Here is a 16,894-nt window from a genome sequence, read left to right as displayed (position 1 = left end):
CAAAAAAATTTAATGTATGAAAATATTAGAGAGAAGTTATTTTGATTGCAAGATCCTGATAAAACATCTAAACTATTGAATTGGCAATAAAAATACTTTGGCCAGTAAAAAAGTTCCAATGTTATAACAGTTTTATTAAAGGCCTAATATCCCAGGGGTCAGACCTTTCCTGATCAAGTTTTCAAAATAATTAGGTTCTTCAAAACGTATTAAAATATTAAGACGGTAACATTATATTTTGTTGCAGGTACTCTTTAACGTTGAAGATATAAGCTGAGTCACCAGTAACAATATGTATCCTGAAAAGGTGACTTAGCATCCGCATGGATGTCGCGTCTACCATGAATATCACCTACTTAGATCTTATCGCTGATGATCTACAATGTCGTCTGAAATCAGGCGATGGATGCGGCAATGCGCACTCAGGACTCGAGTGCACGCGTACCGAAAATGCACTTGATTACTTCTGTGAATTCAACGTACACATGCAAAATGAAACATCCTATAGTTGCTTCAAATGTTTGAATAACAATTTCGATTACAATCTCAACTATACTCTGTGCGATGGTAAATTAAAAATCAATATGCTCTCTTTTGTTTTCAATAGCGCAATAAAAACTTTTTGGTTAAAATTACCTGAATTCGATATTTGTGATTGGGATACGTTATTCTGTTACAATGACGATCGGACGTTATACATGGACGTTAATGATAGTGCGTACAATAATAGTGATGTGCAAACTGTTCAATGTAAGTGGAACGTGAAGAATTTTACGATAAATTCATTGGAATCTGTAGGTTACGACTGGAGCTTTTTGTTCGTAATACTGTTTATAATAGCGGGCGGCGTTGGGAATATTCTGGTGTGTTTAGCTGTCTGCTTAGATAAGAGACTTCAAAATGTCACAAACTACTTTCTACTGTCGCTGGCGATAGCGGACTTGCTCGTTAGTTTGTTTGTAATGCCCATGGGTGCAATCCCTGGATTTCTAGGTGAGTAAATTTTCAGGTATTCCTTGTACTTAATCTAATTAAATTTTGTTCTAAATGCCACGCTTTTAGGCCTAACATTATATTTTCAAGTGCTTTTAATCATTAAAAGAAAATGCGTCTATTTTATTTTTACTTATTTTATGTCGACAGATTTTGCTAATAGACATAGGAATTTATTTTTTGCAGTGCAAAACTAAAATTCAGTTAACACTGTTTATAGTCGACTGTATTATTCATCTGTCAGTCTTTTAAAATGTGTCAATATTATTAAATAGTTAGCAAGTAATAAAAAAAAATTAAAAAAAATTACTGCCCTATATAACAAAACGTTGGATTGTACAAGGACCAGGAAATTCAATGAAAGAAAAGGAAAAAAAAAACTTGGCAAACAACGATATATTCAAAAATGTTATCGTGCGGATATTGAAGCCGTTTGCCTGAACTTGGACCGTTATTTTTGCTTATAAAAAGGTTATTGAGGATCATACACGCTTTCATTTCTTTGAAATCGAATATTCGAGATAATACTGCATACTTTTCTAGATGAAAAGCCAACTTAATATTGGCCTTGAATATTCTTTTATATCTAACCTTCGAGATGCAAATTATATGACATCGTAAACATCTCAAACAGGAAATAGTTTTTTATGTTACCCTTTATAGATATGAAGAGAGATATAGTTACAAATAGATAAAGTGAAACCTTTCAAATAATGGCTCATATATCTTGTCAAGGTTTCGCTCTTTATTTTGTTTGACGCGTACTACGAGTTTCAAACGCCTTGAAGTTTGCTTGTTCTATATCCTTACGCTCTCCATTAAGGTTGTGGCGGCTCTTAGATAGGACTATGTCCTTGTTGATGTTACATGGATGTATGTTTGCATAGGTTACTGGCCACTGGGCGTTGTTTGGTGCAATGTGTACGTTACTTGCGACGTGCTGGCGTGTTCAGCAAGTATCATGCATATGTGCTTTATAAGCATTGGCAGGTACGTAATAATAGAAGATTTTAATCAATGCGGTAAATTTGTCATTATTTGATTTTCTCTAAAAAATTAATGCCGCAGCCTTTATAATACTGTGTGAACTAGCTATTGCTACTAATTCCTTTTATTTTATTATAAATTTTACTTATTTCTCATTTCAACACAGGCTGGTATCTCCGATCGTCGCAGAATAGGAAGTAATATTCATCCACGTTAAATACTAAAGTACTGTATTTCTTCCTTTAAATACAAAAAAAAATGGTTTTTGTCTACTTACCTCAACCGAACTTTTTCTTTATTGTGAATTTTTTGAAAATATGCTTGAACCATTATATTTAAAGAGTTAATTTTGGCAGGTACCTTGGTATACGTAATCCACTTAAAAGTCGTCACCATTCCACTAAGAGGGTAGTTGTAATTAAAATTGCTCTCGTTTGGCTTCTGAGTATGTTCGTATCTAGCTCAATTACAGTTTTAGGTAAGTTTATAGGATATTAATTACAATTTTACCCATTACCTTGTAACCTTAAGTTCGAATTTAACTTTTGTGACACACATTCAAAGATTATAACATGTACTGCGTCCTGTATTATTTTTAAGTTGTGAAAGTTATTGTGTATGAGGATTTCCTAGAAAGAACCTTCGTTGTACATCTGAAAGAGTAAAGTTTAAATATAAAAAAAGTATTGGCCAAAAGGAAGCTTTCAGGATGTTGTTGGGGCTCCCGCGGTACTGTAGTGCATCAGATATGTTTGCGAATGCACACGTGGACGTGACTTTTCATCAATCTTCCGCAAACGGATAGCCTCACTGATGCGTAGGGTCCGTGCGAGTTCTAACAACATCCTAGTGGTTATAGGTTATAAACTCGAATGTGCTGTTTTGAGACACTGTTCATACACATACCCATGTGTCTGGTGCCTCAAAACAACACAGATTTATGAATTAAATGTTTTATTAATTTTGTGAATTTTAATTTTATTAACATAGTTAATAATGATCTGAATTATTTTTTAAGAGTCCCAATCATAATGGTTTCTCGGTCATAATTTCAAACAGCTACTAAGTAAATCATTGTGATTCCAGGTATTATAAATCAAACCAATATAATGCCGACGCCAGAGCTGTGTGTGATAAACAACCGCCTGTTCTGGGTGTTCGGTTCATTGGTGGCGTTTTACATTCCAATGTTGATGATGGTGGTATCCTTCGCGCTCACTGTACAGTTACTGAAACGTCAAGCTCTATTGGCTGCTACGCCTGTACCAGGAGGAACTCAAAGAAGGTTTGTTGATGGATAACCTTGTTTTAGTGTAATAAACTGACATCTATTTTCTGTTCATTTGATGTAACCGACATGAAAGTGTAAAAAAAATAATTGAGATTATTTTCAGGCAATGTGGAGGTTTTGACAATGGCCCTTCTCAAGGTCCAAGACGAATTGGTGCTAAGAGCTCTCCAGATTTATCACCCAGTGGAAATTCTTCAAGACACATGACATGGAGGATAACTTCGACTAATAGGTAAAAGTACAAATGTAGAAGTAGCTGTTAGAGAAAAAAGCTATTTGTAATCAGAAAGATACATACATCCTGTGCCATTAAACTATCTATGGGTATTTTTAGTTAGATTTGTTTGATCTGTATGTGTATTTTAAAATTATTTTTATTTTCAGAGGTCAAAGAAACAAGATCGGAATGAGCGTGTCCAACCCTCAGCTGAGCTATATGAACGGGTGCGGGAATGGCGCAGGCTCGGCGCGGAGAGGACGTGACGTTGCCACGCAGACGCCAGCGAGTATTGCCGCGGAGACGAGGCGGGCACGTTTGAGACCTTTGAAATTAAACCTTGCACCACCTAATGCTCTCAATTTAAGGTACAATTAATGTAAAGCTGCTAGTGTATACATTTGTTTGCCAGCCCGTAGTGATTTTTTTTTTCAAATGATAGATCTTCTAGATCTAGTTAAAGCTTTTTTGATGTCAACATTTTCCAGCTTTATGTTTACAGAAATTGAAGTAACATTGATGTATCTGACGACAGGTTTCTTACTAATCGAAAGAAAGGAAGATCATTATCAGCCAATGCAGTTGCCAACGAACAGAAAGCTACCAAAGTTCTTGGTCTAGTCTTTTTCACGTTTGTCCTTTGCTGGGCACCATTTTTCTTGCTCAATATATTATTTGCATCATGTCCAGCTTGCATTGTTCCAGGTATGTTTTTTGACAGTTAAAATGAAGTAAATCATTTAATTTAAACTTTTCTACTAAATGTCAAGTGATATGAAATTTTTCGTGCTGTTAATATAGTAAAATTGGTTACAGATCACATAGTCAATGTCTGTTTATGGCTGGGCTATGTGTCTTCGACAATTAATCCGATCATCTATACAGTATTTAACAGAACCTTCAGGGCAGCGTTCTTGAGACTTCTGAAATGTCATTGTAGCAGGTACTGCTTTCCATATCATACTTATTTAAGCATAAAGATGTTGTACGTCATTGTAAAATTATTTCTAAAATAACTATTGGATATCAAAGAAAAGAGAAAAAATCGTCTTACAGACAAAAGTCATCTTGAATTCTTGATACTTGGAGAGTGTCAGTAAAATTACTTCACAATCGTAGGAATGGTTTATTGAGGCATTAAAGACGTATAAGCATATTCTTTATCAATTGAATAAGATTTATCAACGATTTCACTCTTTCAATCGTTACTCTTTTTACAGACGAGGTCATTGCACTCGCTACATGTCAGGTGGATCAACGCGCGGTGCATCACAGTTATGTGCGCGCTCCGCTCTGCCGCTAGCCATATCACTTCGACCTTCTGTGATGCCGAACACTTCATCAGGAGGGCAGGAGACTACAGAGTCGGTTCTTATAGAGGCTCCACTACCAGGATTTAATATGCGATATTAAATTCGAGTGTACTTATCTTTAACACTACCATATTTTATATTAAATTTCTAGAATCATCCAAATAAGAAACCAAAATTAAAGTAACTTTATATTTCATACTTAGACTATATCAATGTATAAATAGTAGATGTGGTAATTTCTATTTTAGTACATTTCTATAAAATCTAGTCATAATATTATTATTTGATCCTTTAACCGTGGGTTTCTTAGACCAAAATCTCCGTTTGGAACATATTGTTATCTCTGTTGTCAAAGATGACAGGGATCACAATATGTTGTATACAGAGATTTTGGACTCCGAAACCAACAGTAAGAAATCTAAAAATTTATGTAAATAAATAATATATTTTTAATTATTCAGTAGTAAAAGTCAAGGTATTTAAAATAAGTGCTAAAATTATACCTTCTTCATTAATATTTTGTTATAACGATCTTGCTCAAATATAATCAATTCCTCAAATATAATTTATAACGTATTTTTTTAATTCGAATTTTTATGATCGATAAGAACCCTAAGTACTTATTATACTCAAATAAAATTAAAAATTAGAAATTCAGCAATGATTTTTATTTGTGGTGATGAAGTTAAAAGTCATAAAATGTTTACTTTTATATGATCAGGTATTGAAAAAGGTAAGGTGATATTTCTTTTCCTAATATTATTATTAAAAAATCATGAATTACTTTTCAAAATTCTTGAATATTGTCAATATGTTGGTATTAATTCTTGATTGTCATGTAAAAAAAGTAGGTACAAAATGTCAAATTGTAAAAATTAAGATTTCTGTCAAAATATATATAGTCTTCTATATTTTCCAAAATAAGTCAAACAACTTGAAAATTGTGTTTTAAAACCCTTTGAATGTGAATATTCAAAGTTAAAAAATAAATGATAGCTCAATGTGAAACTCTAAAATATATAATCATATGTATGTATTTAGAATAAACCTTATTTTTCAAAAAGAAAACTAGTTTCAATCCAACTCTTGTTAATACCCAGATTGTATCTAGTAATTCTAAACATGGACTAAACTGACTTCATAATGACTATTTCTGATCATTTTTATTTCAAATTTCATGAAGATTTTCAACTTTCTACCTCGCACAGCGGCGTTGGGGATTACCTTGTCCTCGGCGGTATTTACATATAGTTACGACTAAGGATTCTTTATGAGAATGAGGCCGGCATCACATCTGTGGTTCCTCTGATGTTGCAGATGGGCTTCGGATCAATATTAGATAATCCGCTACTCATTTGCCTGATTTTCCTTTTATTTTATATAAAATTTTCAATTGACTTTCGTAAGCTCTGCAATTATTAGAATAAATGATATAGATACAAACATAAATTTTGTCTCTTGCCAACGTAAATTTATAACAAGTTCCTTTTAAATGCGGAAAATTTATGGCACTTGCTAATTAAGGCAACAAAGTAATGCTTTTACGTCCCATTTAATAGTCTTGCAGAAATATATTGGGATATTACACGGGTTTATGTGACTATTAAAATAGTAAACAATTTATCAATATTAACGAATGTAATTCAGAGAAAGCAGCAGCCAATTGAGCAAAGCGCTGACAATTTTCGAAGTCTTCTTTTACTCGTCTAGTTACGGAAATTTTCGGCTTTTTGTAGAAGGCAGGAGAGACTAAGAGGTTTACATGTTACCATAACGATGCAACGTTTTACATTTAACAAGAAGAATATACAATCCGGGCAAAGTTTCTGGAGTTATAAGTTCAGAAAGATAAAGGATCAATTTCAAGGCCACATGTGTGTTGGTCAAACAACAGGTTATGAATATTATTTATGTTACTAATACTATTAAATATTTGGATCGATGGATATATAGATGTTTTCTACTAGGTATCCCCACAACGAGGAAATGGATCTCGATGAAATATGGCAAGAATGTAGAACACTGGAAGAACACATAGCCTACCTATTTTCACGGAAATAAATATGGTTCTCGTGGTATACGTTTGATTAACATATTTATTCAATAACTCTAACAGTTCTACATATCTTATTGAAATTTTGTACAGATATAGAACATAGTCTCAAATAACACATAGTGCTACTATTCATCCTTCTTTTTTAATTCCGCGAGGACGAAGTCGCAGGCAAAAGCTAGTCCTAACATAAATTCCTGAATAAAAATGTTTTACAGACACTTTGTTATTTTCGATCGTAATATTTTTTTACCTAAAGGGACACCAATCTCATATCTAAATCTAAGATTACTTAGCAGTTCAAATATATTACAATTTTTTCGACGATGTAATGCTTAAGGGATTTTACTATATGTTATAAGTTTAAGGTAAAATGTAGTATTTTTCACTCCATCGCGTCGCGCCTCGATGAGTTTTATCATCGAATTAATAATATTCTTCAATTAAGTTATAACTATATTTGGAAAATTGTTTTACATTTTTACTTCGGTTTTTTAATTCATCGTTCACATTAATTTAATTTTTTAGAAGCTCCATTTTTTTATATATGAAAGCAATAATGCAGATTACTACTATGATTTAGAAAGTATTTTCTTAAGGAGTTTATAGAATCGGTACAGTAGTTTTGGAGTCTATTCAAAGCAAACAAAGAAACAAACAAATAATTTCTCTTTAAAATACTAGTATAGTCAAATGAATTAAGACTATAAAAACACCTACTTAAGTAGGAGAGTGAGAGTAACTGATGCTTCACTAATCTTTGATTTCTACTAACTACCACTAAATGAGGAGGATGACAATTTAGATTTGTTCAATGGGAAGACAGGGTTACAATTATGTATGTTAAAGAATGATACATTCAATGTGACATCGAGATAATATCTGCACCTTTACAAGGTCCTAAATATAATTATTTACACAAATACATATTTTATTAACGAGTTCATTCGTGTATTCCAATTTACTGTTAACTCGGGTGTGAACAAATTAAGCTTATCTATAATCTGAACATGTGTTATGCAAATTTGAAATGGGTACGTGTTAAATTCTAGTAATACATTAGCAGTATTTTATAAGATTTATTATTATTAAAGTTCATTATTTGAAAGGAGAACTTTCATGTTCTTTAATTAAACTGCTTTTGCACAACAGATGGCGTTGTGTCCAATTTCAAATGTTTCGAATCGTGATTATGATTTGTTCGTGACCGTGATTGACATTTTAAATTATAAGTAACTAGCTTTTACCCGCGACTCCGTCCGCGCGGAATAAAAAAATAGAAAACGGGGTAAAAATTATCCTATGTCCTTTTCCTGGTTCTAAGCTACTTGCCCACCAAATTTCAGTCAAATCGATTCAGCCGTTCTTGAGTTATAAATAGTGTAACTAACACAACTTTCTTTTATATATATAGATATCGGTTTAAAGAGTCCATGAAAGTATTTTGAAAAGTAGTATTGGTTTTTGGTTATTAGTGTCAATTACTGGATTCAACTATAAAATTAAATTGAATCCTAATTATTATCATAATAATGCCACAGTTGAAGCATCTTAAGCTTTGTTCTAATAATCTTTATTTATTCATAGAAGTATGAAACATTTGATGGAAGTCCTGTATTCATAGCCTGTGTCAAACATTGACTTGCAGCAAACAAATATAAACTAGTGTGAGAGCTTCAAGCTACAAGAGCATTTTAATTAAGCTGCCGACTCGAGACACAAGAACGTGACTCGTTTACTTCTATACGTTTCAGATTGTTTTAAATTCACTGACGTAGACTATTTTAACTACTTAATTTTCTTTTTAAAAAAACTACAGGGCTGTAGACTAGATAGACATGCTGAAAGATGCTTTTGATGAAGAAACATTATACGGGAGATTTAAATAACATTAAAATAAGCATCGAGTTCTTTATTTTTATGAATTGCAGTTGATAATTAAAACGGTAAGAGACTTTGGAATATTGCTTGTGGTATGCAATATTAATTTCAAGTAGCTTATATTGAGAGCGCTCACCTAAATAGTGAGATTACTTCTACGTGCAATCTGGGTCTGGGATTTCTGGCACAGCGTCTCCAATATTGTATATAATATCTTAAGACATGAAAGATTTATTCTTGATAGTATTTTTAATTTAATTTAATTTCTGCTTCCAGTTATACTCGTATGTGATATATGTCACAATTATTCAATACTTATAATAGTTAATTCATAGAACACTCACTTAAATTAAAATTTCAAGAAAACGCGTTTCATTTGAGAAATCCATTCTTACATTTCATCACTAAGACTTTGCCGTATTCCGTACAAGTTCTTCCGCCATCTTGTTTGGTGTCGCTTAATTGAGGGCCGTGTCTTGCTTCTATTGTTTGGAACAGAAACTTCTAACTACTATAATATACAAGTGTAGAATCACTTATGTATATTGTGCATTGTACCGTTAGTATTTTTTTTTAATTTAAGGAATTTTTTAATTTCCTAATTTTTTAAACTTGTAACCTATGTTACTTAGTGGTAATGTTGCCTTTTAATCTCGTAAGAATTTTTGAAATCGGTCTAGTAGTTTTTGGGTTTATTTGTTACATACAAAAATACAAATCTTTCTTCTTTATAAGAGTATATATAATATATAATTCATCTATCATTCAGTACGACTTATATTAAAAATATTCTTGTCAACAACAATTTTTAAAGCAAAGCGCTTTAAGCTTGAATACTCGTTTTCATTCTACATCACTTTTACTATAACGCAGAAACTATTATTATGCAGAAACTCACAAAAGCGTTCCACTTCTAGTGTTATAAATCAGAATTTTCATCTTTCCTGCGTCTTACTTAAATAATGAAAGCAAATTGTTACAGTTTGTAAAGATGCCTATTTGTAAAGGAAGACGAAAAATAGAAAAAAAAACTGTTTTTTTATTTATATAATTTTAAGTGCTTCTCTTACGAATATATTTTAGATTCCCGCTACATTTAAAGTAGGATGAAACATGAACTCAAAGCGTTCTATTGAAATTCAATACTGCTGAAGTTAAAAAATATATATTTCAACGAATTAATTTAAGGCAAAATAAATATTAAATACCGACAGAAACGTGTGCAATAGCTTCTATAAACTAGTAAGGTAAGACCTTGTCCGCGCCCGGGGGTGGGGGGGGGGGGACGCGGTGGTGATGTGGGATTCTCTTCCGGTTGGGAAGTATACCCACTAAACCCCTCTATTCCTTCTACAAATGGTGGCGAGGCCACGGGAACACTTGCGCTTTCGTCCGCAACCCCGCCTCAATATTAGCCTAAAGTGGTGTTAATTGTTTTATAACGACCAGCTACGTGATTACCATAATTAATTTCGATGTTATGAACCAATTTTGAATTTTTTTGGATAAAATTTATGAGATAACGAAGTAGATTACTTTAGTAACTGCTATTGTTTGAATGCCTAATACCTCGTCAATATTCCCTTGTACTCTATGGTATATGTTAGACAATGCTTAAAGTTGGTTGAAAAATAATTTAAAGCATTTATATATATATTATGTATATAAATATAAATTTCAAACTTTAGTATATTGTGTGCGAGACACTTGAAGCGAAGCATTTCGGTCGGGGACCTTTTTATCTTTTTGCAAGTATCGAGCAAGGGTCAAAGCTCGATCAAATAAATATTGATAAAAGATATCAGATTTGATATTGCTTTGTAAACCGTTTGTAAATGTTCCCTTTTTTACAATACCTGATCGGTATATCGCCGAGGTTCTAATTTCTTTAGTTTGTTCTTTCTGTAGTTTGCTTTGAGATAATCTAACTTTTATATTTTATTAAATGTTAGTATGTTGGGATTTACATACTGAAATTGTACGTTAGAGTATAGGATATTCCAAGCCAAGCAATTATTTATGGAACACAGGAATTTGGAGACAATCAATTTAATTAAAGAATGAAATGAACTGACATATTTTCATTCTTCTAAGTAATCAAGTAATAAGAAAAATATTGGCACATAATAAAAATATAATGTTTCTATTACAGGACAAAAAATTTATTTATTTGAATTTCGAATTGAATTAAGAAAAAATAAATGTCTCCTTTTAAATGCTACAGATATGTAGTAGTTTTAAAAATAAAAATGTCGAACGATATTTCCCGAGCAAATGTAAAAGAAATTTAACTGGTAGTAACATCGATATTTGACGAGTCTGTTTTTTGTAACAACCTCCATTACAAGGATTTAGTTAGCATGACAAATCCGGCCCTGTCGTCTACACAAAACTTAACAGCCAACTTAAAATAACATTTTATAGCTCTTTATGTTACTAAGGATTTCTTAATAAAACCCTCCTATTGAAAGTTAGAGATTACGTGCGCTATTTATTTGCCTATTACAGATGTTCTCTTATTTTATCTATAAAACTATTGTAACCTCATTATTTTCTTACAAGAATATTTGTTTAACTAATTTAAGACTATCATACTGTACTTATTTGTTTGTGAAAGGTTCTTTCAAAGTTCTTGTCGCTAAATGATACTCCAAATTATATGGAAATTTCATTATAGATGTTTTTAAAGTTTATAATCGTAGACAGTCTCTTAGCAATGCATAATTCTCTACTCTAACCTTGAATTTCTACTGTCGTAGTACATATGCCAAAAGCATAATTTTATTTTCAATTATGTTCATGCAGTGGAAATCCTTGTTAATTTAGCATTAATGAAGCGTTCATCAGAGTGTTTACAGCTCAGTCGTATGTATAGTATTGGAAGTTTCATTTGGCACGTCGGGAACCGAAGTGCTCTTCTACCCGACGTGCCAATTAGCCATGCATACGCGTACGTATTGCGCCAGACGGTTTTGTAATTCAAGTGCTAGTTGACAGCTGTAGGTGTTAATTGCGTTGCGAGGAACGTTAATGAATCTTGATGTAATCTGCGAATTTACATTTAATACTCTTAAAATTAGACAAAGGAAAAAGTAATGGTTACGAAATATCAGAGAATGGTCAGGGTTTCTGTCAGTTGAAGAATTTTTTCGTCTTACTCTGGACTTGGACCAACCTTCAGAATGAAGAGGCACCGTAAGAAATAGAGGAAGAAAACAACATGCAAGGTAATATATGAATGTTAAAATAAAAAAATAATACAATTGAAAGTTTCATTAAAAACGAAAAAAATAATTAATTGGTGAATGAGGAAAAAGACAAACTTGTTTATTGTTGTTTTCTTTACTCCTATTTTATTTTCTAATACACAAACATAATATTTTTATGTTATATGTTCAGATCTTTTGGAAAATTATTACAAAAGTTATGAATTTAAAAAACCTATTTATCAAGTTATTTTATAAGAAATCTTCCATCAAGTAGGATTGGATTATGGATATTTTGACGCAAAGAATCAATTTAACTTTCCAAAAAGATTTTTACGAAAATATCTTGCGGTTAAAACTTTGTAATTGAATGTGTAGCGTATTTTGTATGTACGAGTATTCTGGAACATATGAGTTACAAAAGAACTGTGGTTACAAAGTCGGTTCTCTCTTTTAATTAAAGTTAGGGCGCCTTATTAGATTAGAGGGAAATCTGTTTGGGGAAAGAGTTATGTAAGATTTCTTTCCTCGTTAAGACTTTTGCATCACTTAACTCCTTAACGAGGTCGTCTTAATGCGCGAAATATTTAGTTGGGGTTACACATTCCAATGTGCCCACACAACAAAATATTTTTAAGTCTACATAATATTATGGATATCCGTTTTTTAATGTATAAATAAGGTTATTCAAATGTCTACGATAAGAGTTATCTCAGAAAGTAATAGCCTCATACCAATTATTTATATTATCTAGTATTTCTTGCCTGAAGCGATACACATAAATATTTCCTAGCCTACGATTATAAGACATTCATAAATCTTACAAAATTATACAGCATTGGAGTTGGAAATTCAAAGGAATTAATTCAGTGTAACCGCTGGAGTGAATTTGTTGGAGTAACATTGAAAACGCCTTATAATTTACGGACGGAATCTAGTTACAGACCGCGTTCGGAGCGATGTCTCAGATGTGGCATCGCTTAACGCATAATTAAATACATCATACTGTGTTGGATTCTGTCTCCAAATATTAACTATAATGTTCATCAACGGTTTAACAAATTAATACGATTTAGCCGAGATAATCAATCAATCCAATTTTATTATTAAAAGCAATTTTCTTCAAATTTAATTGATATAAGGATCGTAATAGCCATCTAAAAACGGTTTGGCCGTGATTTTCCTTTAGGTCTTGACAACATATTCAAGTCTCAAGACTTGAAAAATTACTAGAACTTTATTTAACAATGTGTACTGTGTGTGTTCGCAAAACTTGAAAATAATTTAATGTCCTATACTTACGGAACATTTACTAATTCCTTTGTATTCATAATTAAATTAATAGTTATTCACCTAATGAACGTGTTGATATTCAAAGTACTAACGCCATAATTCAAACGTGTGTACGACTTAATTGTTTGCGGCGCGTCATGTTACTGAGATGATTAACGTTGATGATTACTTTGACAATATACTGTAAATAAATATGTTTTATTATTCTAATCTATGAAAGAATCTTTACTAATATTATAAATGCGAAAGTAACTCTGTCTGTCTGTCTGTCTCGCTTACACGTCAAAACTACTGAACTGATTTTAATGAAATTTGGTACACAGATAGTATATGCCATATAGCAAAAAAACATTAGTGTTTTTTAAAAATTAAAGCCTTCGTAGCGTCCACGTGTAGCATTTTGGTTTAATTTATAGCACTATCTAATATTTGGAATATAAATTATGGGCTATTATTGCTCAAGATTAAAGTCACGGCTTTATAATAAGAAAAAAATAATTAAATGTAATTGGAAAACAAACATTGAAAGAAAATTGTCGTTGTTAATTGAACACAAGTTATTAATCCTAAAATGTTTTTGATATACTCTTATTGCAAATTATATCATTCATATTTTTTTCATTGTTGTAGATTAGTATTTGCATTATTACAGACCAGTTAAAAGGTTGATTTACACATTTTAATAAGTTCCCAAAATAAAGGTAGCCAGGTAGTCCACAATTTTTAAGTTGTGATATAACATGAGCGTTGGTGGCTCATGGGTTAAGCACTTGATTTGCAATCTGCAGGTTCTGTCCTGTGGTTCAATCCCGCCATGTACCAATTTTTTTTCGATTTTCGATTTATATATGTACATTTATCCGACGTTCTTACAGTACAGGAAAACATCGTGTTATACAAGATATGTGTGAAGTCAACCAAACCGCACTGGACTAGAATGGTTGACTATGGCCTAGTCACCCCTAACTTAAGGTAGGCTCCGAGCCCCTCAGTGGGGACAAATAGTGAGCTGATGATGATATCACAGTGGTAAAGAATAGTTGATTTTCATAAAATTCCTTTTATTTTGTTTAAATGCTGAACGTGAACTTAAACAAGTGCAGTAAACAAAATCAATCGGAACTTTTAATAACCTCTTTAAACTTTCGATATTATTTGAACAACAAAACAATAATTGAGATTGCATAGACCTTAAAGTAAGTTTTCAACTTTGTATATATTTTTAAGACACGGTCGTTTCGACAACTTTGCAAGTAACACTCAGATGTCTAGACATGCCATTAGTTGAAAGCTATAAGTTGTAAAATATGCACAGTAAAATTACAATAAAAATTGTATTTTTATATGATCATTGTGATGATGAGAAATAGTTTTGACGAGTAATTTATTTTAACGAGTTCAATTAGAATGTGTTGTAGAATGAATGTGGATCTAAATTTAAAAATGTTACGATATGTTAAATGCATATTTCCCAAATAAATCAAATACAAATTAAGCTTATTTTATTTGAAAGCTGATTTTTAATTTAATCCCCCTTTTATTTTTATTAATTTGAATAATTTTAAAGTTTTTAGCCAACATCGAGAAGGTGGTTACCTAAACTTTTCCACATTTTAGCAAAGTCGTTTTCTCGAGAAACCTTTTTACTTTGGTAATTATGAATCGGAATTATACTTTGGGTTATGAAAGAAATTCCCTTTTATCTTTCGATGATGATAATTGGCGAGAGACCAGAATTTTAATGAAGATTTGTATGAAAACGAACTAACTTTTACATAATATTAAATCAACCAAATACACTTTTTGACTTTAATTATTTTACTTTGAAAAGAAATTGGATGTTTCTCATTCCTCACCGTAAGAACACATATCTTTGGATTTCTTCTCAGATATGTGCAGGTTGGACGACGATGTTTTCCTGCACTGTAAGAACGTCGGATAAATGAACATATGTAAATCGATATTCGAAAAATGCATTGGTACATGGCGGGATTCGAACCCAGGACCTGCAGATTAAAAATCAAGTGCAAGTACAATAATTGGTTTTACCTTTTGTATGTGATTCACTCTAAAATCTATTTAATTTATCCTTGGAGTAACCGATAATTGTGGCGGTCTTTGGGGGAATCCTATGCACTGCAGTGGGCATATGGCTGACATGATGAAATTTAATTTAAAAATCTAATATATAAAATTCTCGTGTCGCGGTGTTTGTGGTTAAACTCCTCCGAAACGGCTTGACCGATTCTTATGAAATTTTGTGTGCATATTGGGTAGGTCTGAGAATCGGACATCTATTTTTCATACCCCTATTAAGTTTTTTTAACTGCGTGCAGACGGAGTCGCGGGCGACAGCTCAGCTCTATCTCAATGCACAAAACAATGTTGAAAGAAATAAGTTCTGCGATGTGCTCATATCAATAAGATCTCTTTCTGTATCGTTTCGCAAATACTCAGTGCTATAAGGAACAGAACATATATGCTTTTCGATGTTCTTTTTTTCGAAACATTGTTAGATATTGAACGAATATTTGAACTTTTTGATATAATCCTCTTTTTGCGCCTTTACCATCAATTTCGTTTTCAATCGCCATTTAAATTTAAAAATTCAAGTTCGTTCAATTTTACTTCTTACTAATATTATAAATGCGAATGTTTAGATGTATGAATGTTAGAAGGTATCCCCAAAACGACTCAACGGATCTTGATGAAATTTGGCATAGATGTAGAAGATATTAATAGTAGATTTGTAGTAGATATTAGAGCATAGTCTAGAAGAACACATAGGTTACTAGATATTTTTTTTTCAATAATTTTAGAGTTTTTTTTACAAAAAGATGATAAATACGATATATATCGTTTTATATTTATCAAGTGCAAATCAAACTTATATTGAATTTTTTGTGTAAATGTTTGCATCGCGTGATTTAAGCGACTTACTATAGACCAGTATAACTTGACATTTCAATTAACAGTCTATGATTTATTACTTTACGAAATTTTAAACAATATCTACATTAATGTAAAAGTGATGAAATAATAAAGATTTATATAAGAGGAACTTTCATTGGAATTAATAGTGAATTATATTAACTAGCATGTATTTAACCTATGTGTAGTTGTGTCTGTGATTTATACATTATTCATTAACGTGCTATGTGAAAAGTAAATATAATTAATAACTATAAAATTTAATAATACACAAAATACTATAATATAAAATATAATAATATGGGAAATTGAAGCTCTTACTTTTAAAAATGCATTATTTTAATATCGGAATATTTTTGTTTTTTTATGAAAAGAGATCAGCTTAAGCTGGACGTTTGAAAGCCAATAAATAACAGTGTATTGTTGTTAATTTCCTATATGTTATAAACGATCAAATACTATAAATTGAATACTCTGAAATAATGTATTTACTTGGCGAATCACTTGCAGTAAAACTAACACAAAAGAACTGAAGCTTGTTAGTTCAGTTTTTAAAATTAAAGCAAGTTATGCCTAAAAATAATAAGAAAGTAAAATTTAGATATAACGACATCTTCCACATACAACAACTTCCTCGTGATGTAAGTATATTTACTGACAAGTAGCAATTGCAACGTTCGTATTGTGTTCTTATCCGGTCAATAGTTTTTTTTTTATATCTAGGAATTC

General features: G+C 31.7%; 1 protein-coding gene across 1 annotated transcript; it reads left to right on the top strand.

The window, feature by feature from the left end:
- The first annotated feature begins 258 nt into the window (after window positions 1–258).
- LOC106707849 (5-hydroxytryptamine receptor 2A) lies at window positions 259–4,964 on the top strand. The gene is made up of 9 exons (XM_014499293.2): window positions 259–993; window positions 1,881–1,983; window positions 2,337–2,458; window positions 3,067–3,265; window positions 3,375–3,503; window positions 3,656–3,856; window positions 4,024–4,193; window positions 4,305–4,431; window positions 4,709–4,964. The coding sequence occupies exons 1-9, from the start codon at window positions 324–326 to the stop codon at window positions 4,899–4,901; spliced, it is 1,914 nt and encodes a 637-aa protein (XP_014354779.1). The 5' UTR covers window positions 259–323; the 3' UTR covers window positions 4,902–4,964.
- Window positions 4,965–16,894: the final 11,930 nt, after the last annotated feature.

Source organism: Papilio machaon, chromosome 3, assembly GCF_912999745.1.
Source record: "Papilio machaon chromosome 3, ilPapMach1.1, whole genome shotgun sequence".
In the NCBI taxonomy this organism is placed as follows: domain Eukaryota; kingdom Metazoa; phylum Arthropoda; class Insecta; order Lepidoptera; family Papilionidae; genus Papilio; species Papilio machaon.
The sequence above is the reverse complement of the archived record's forward strand: the minus strand, read 5'-3'. Positions and strand labels throughout refer to the sequence as shown.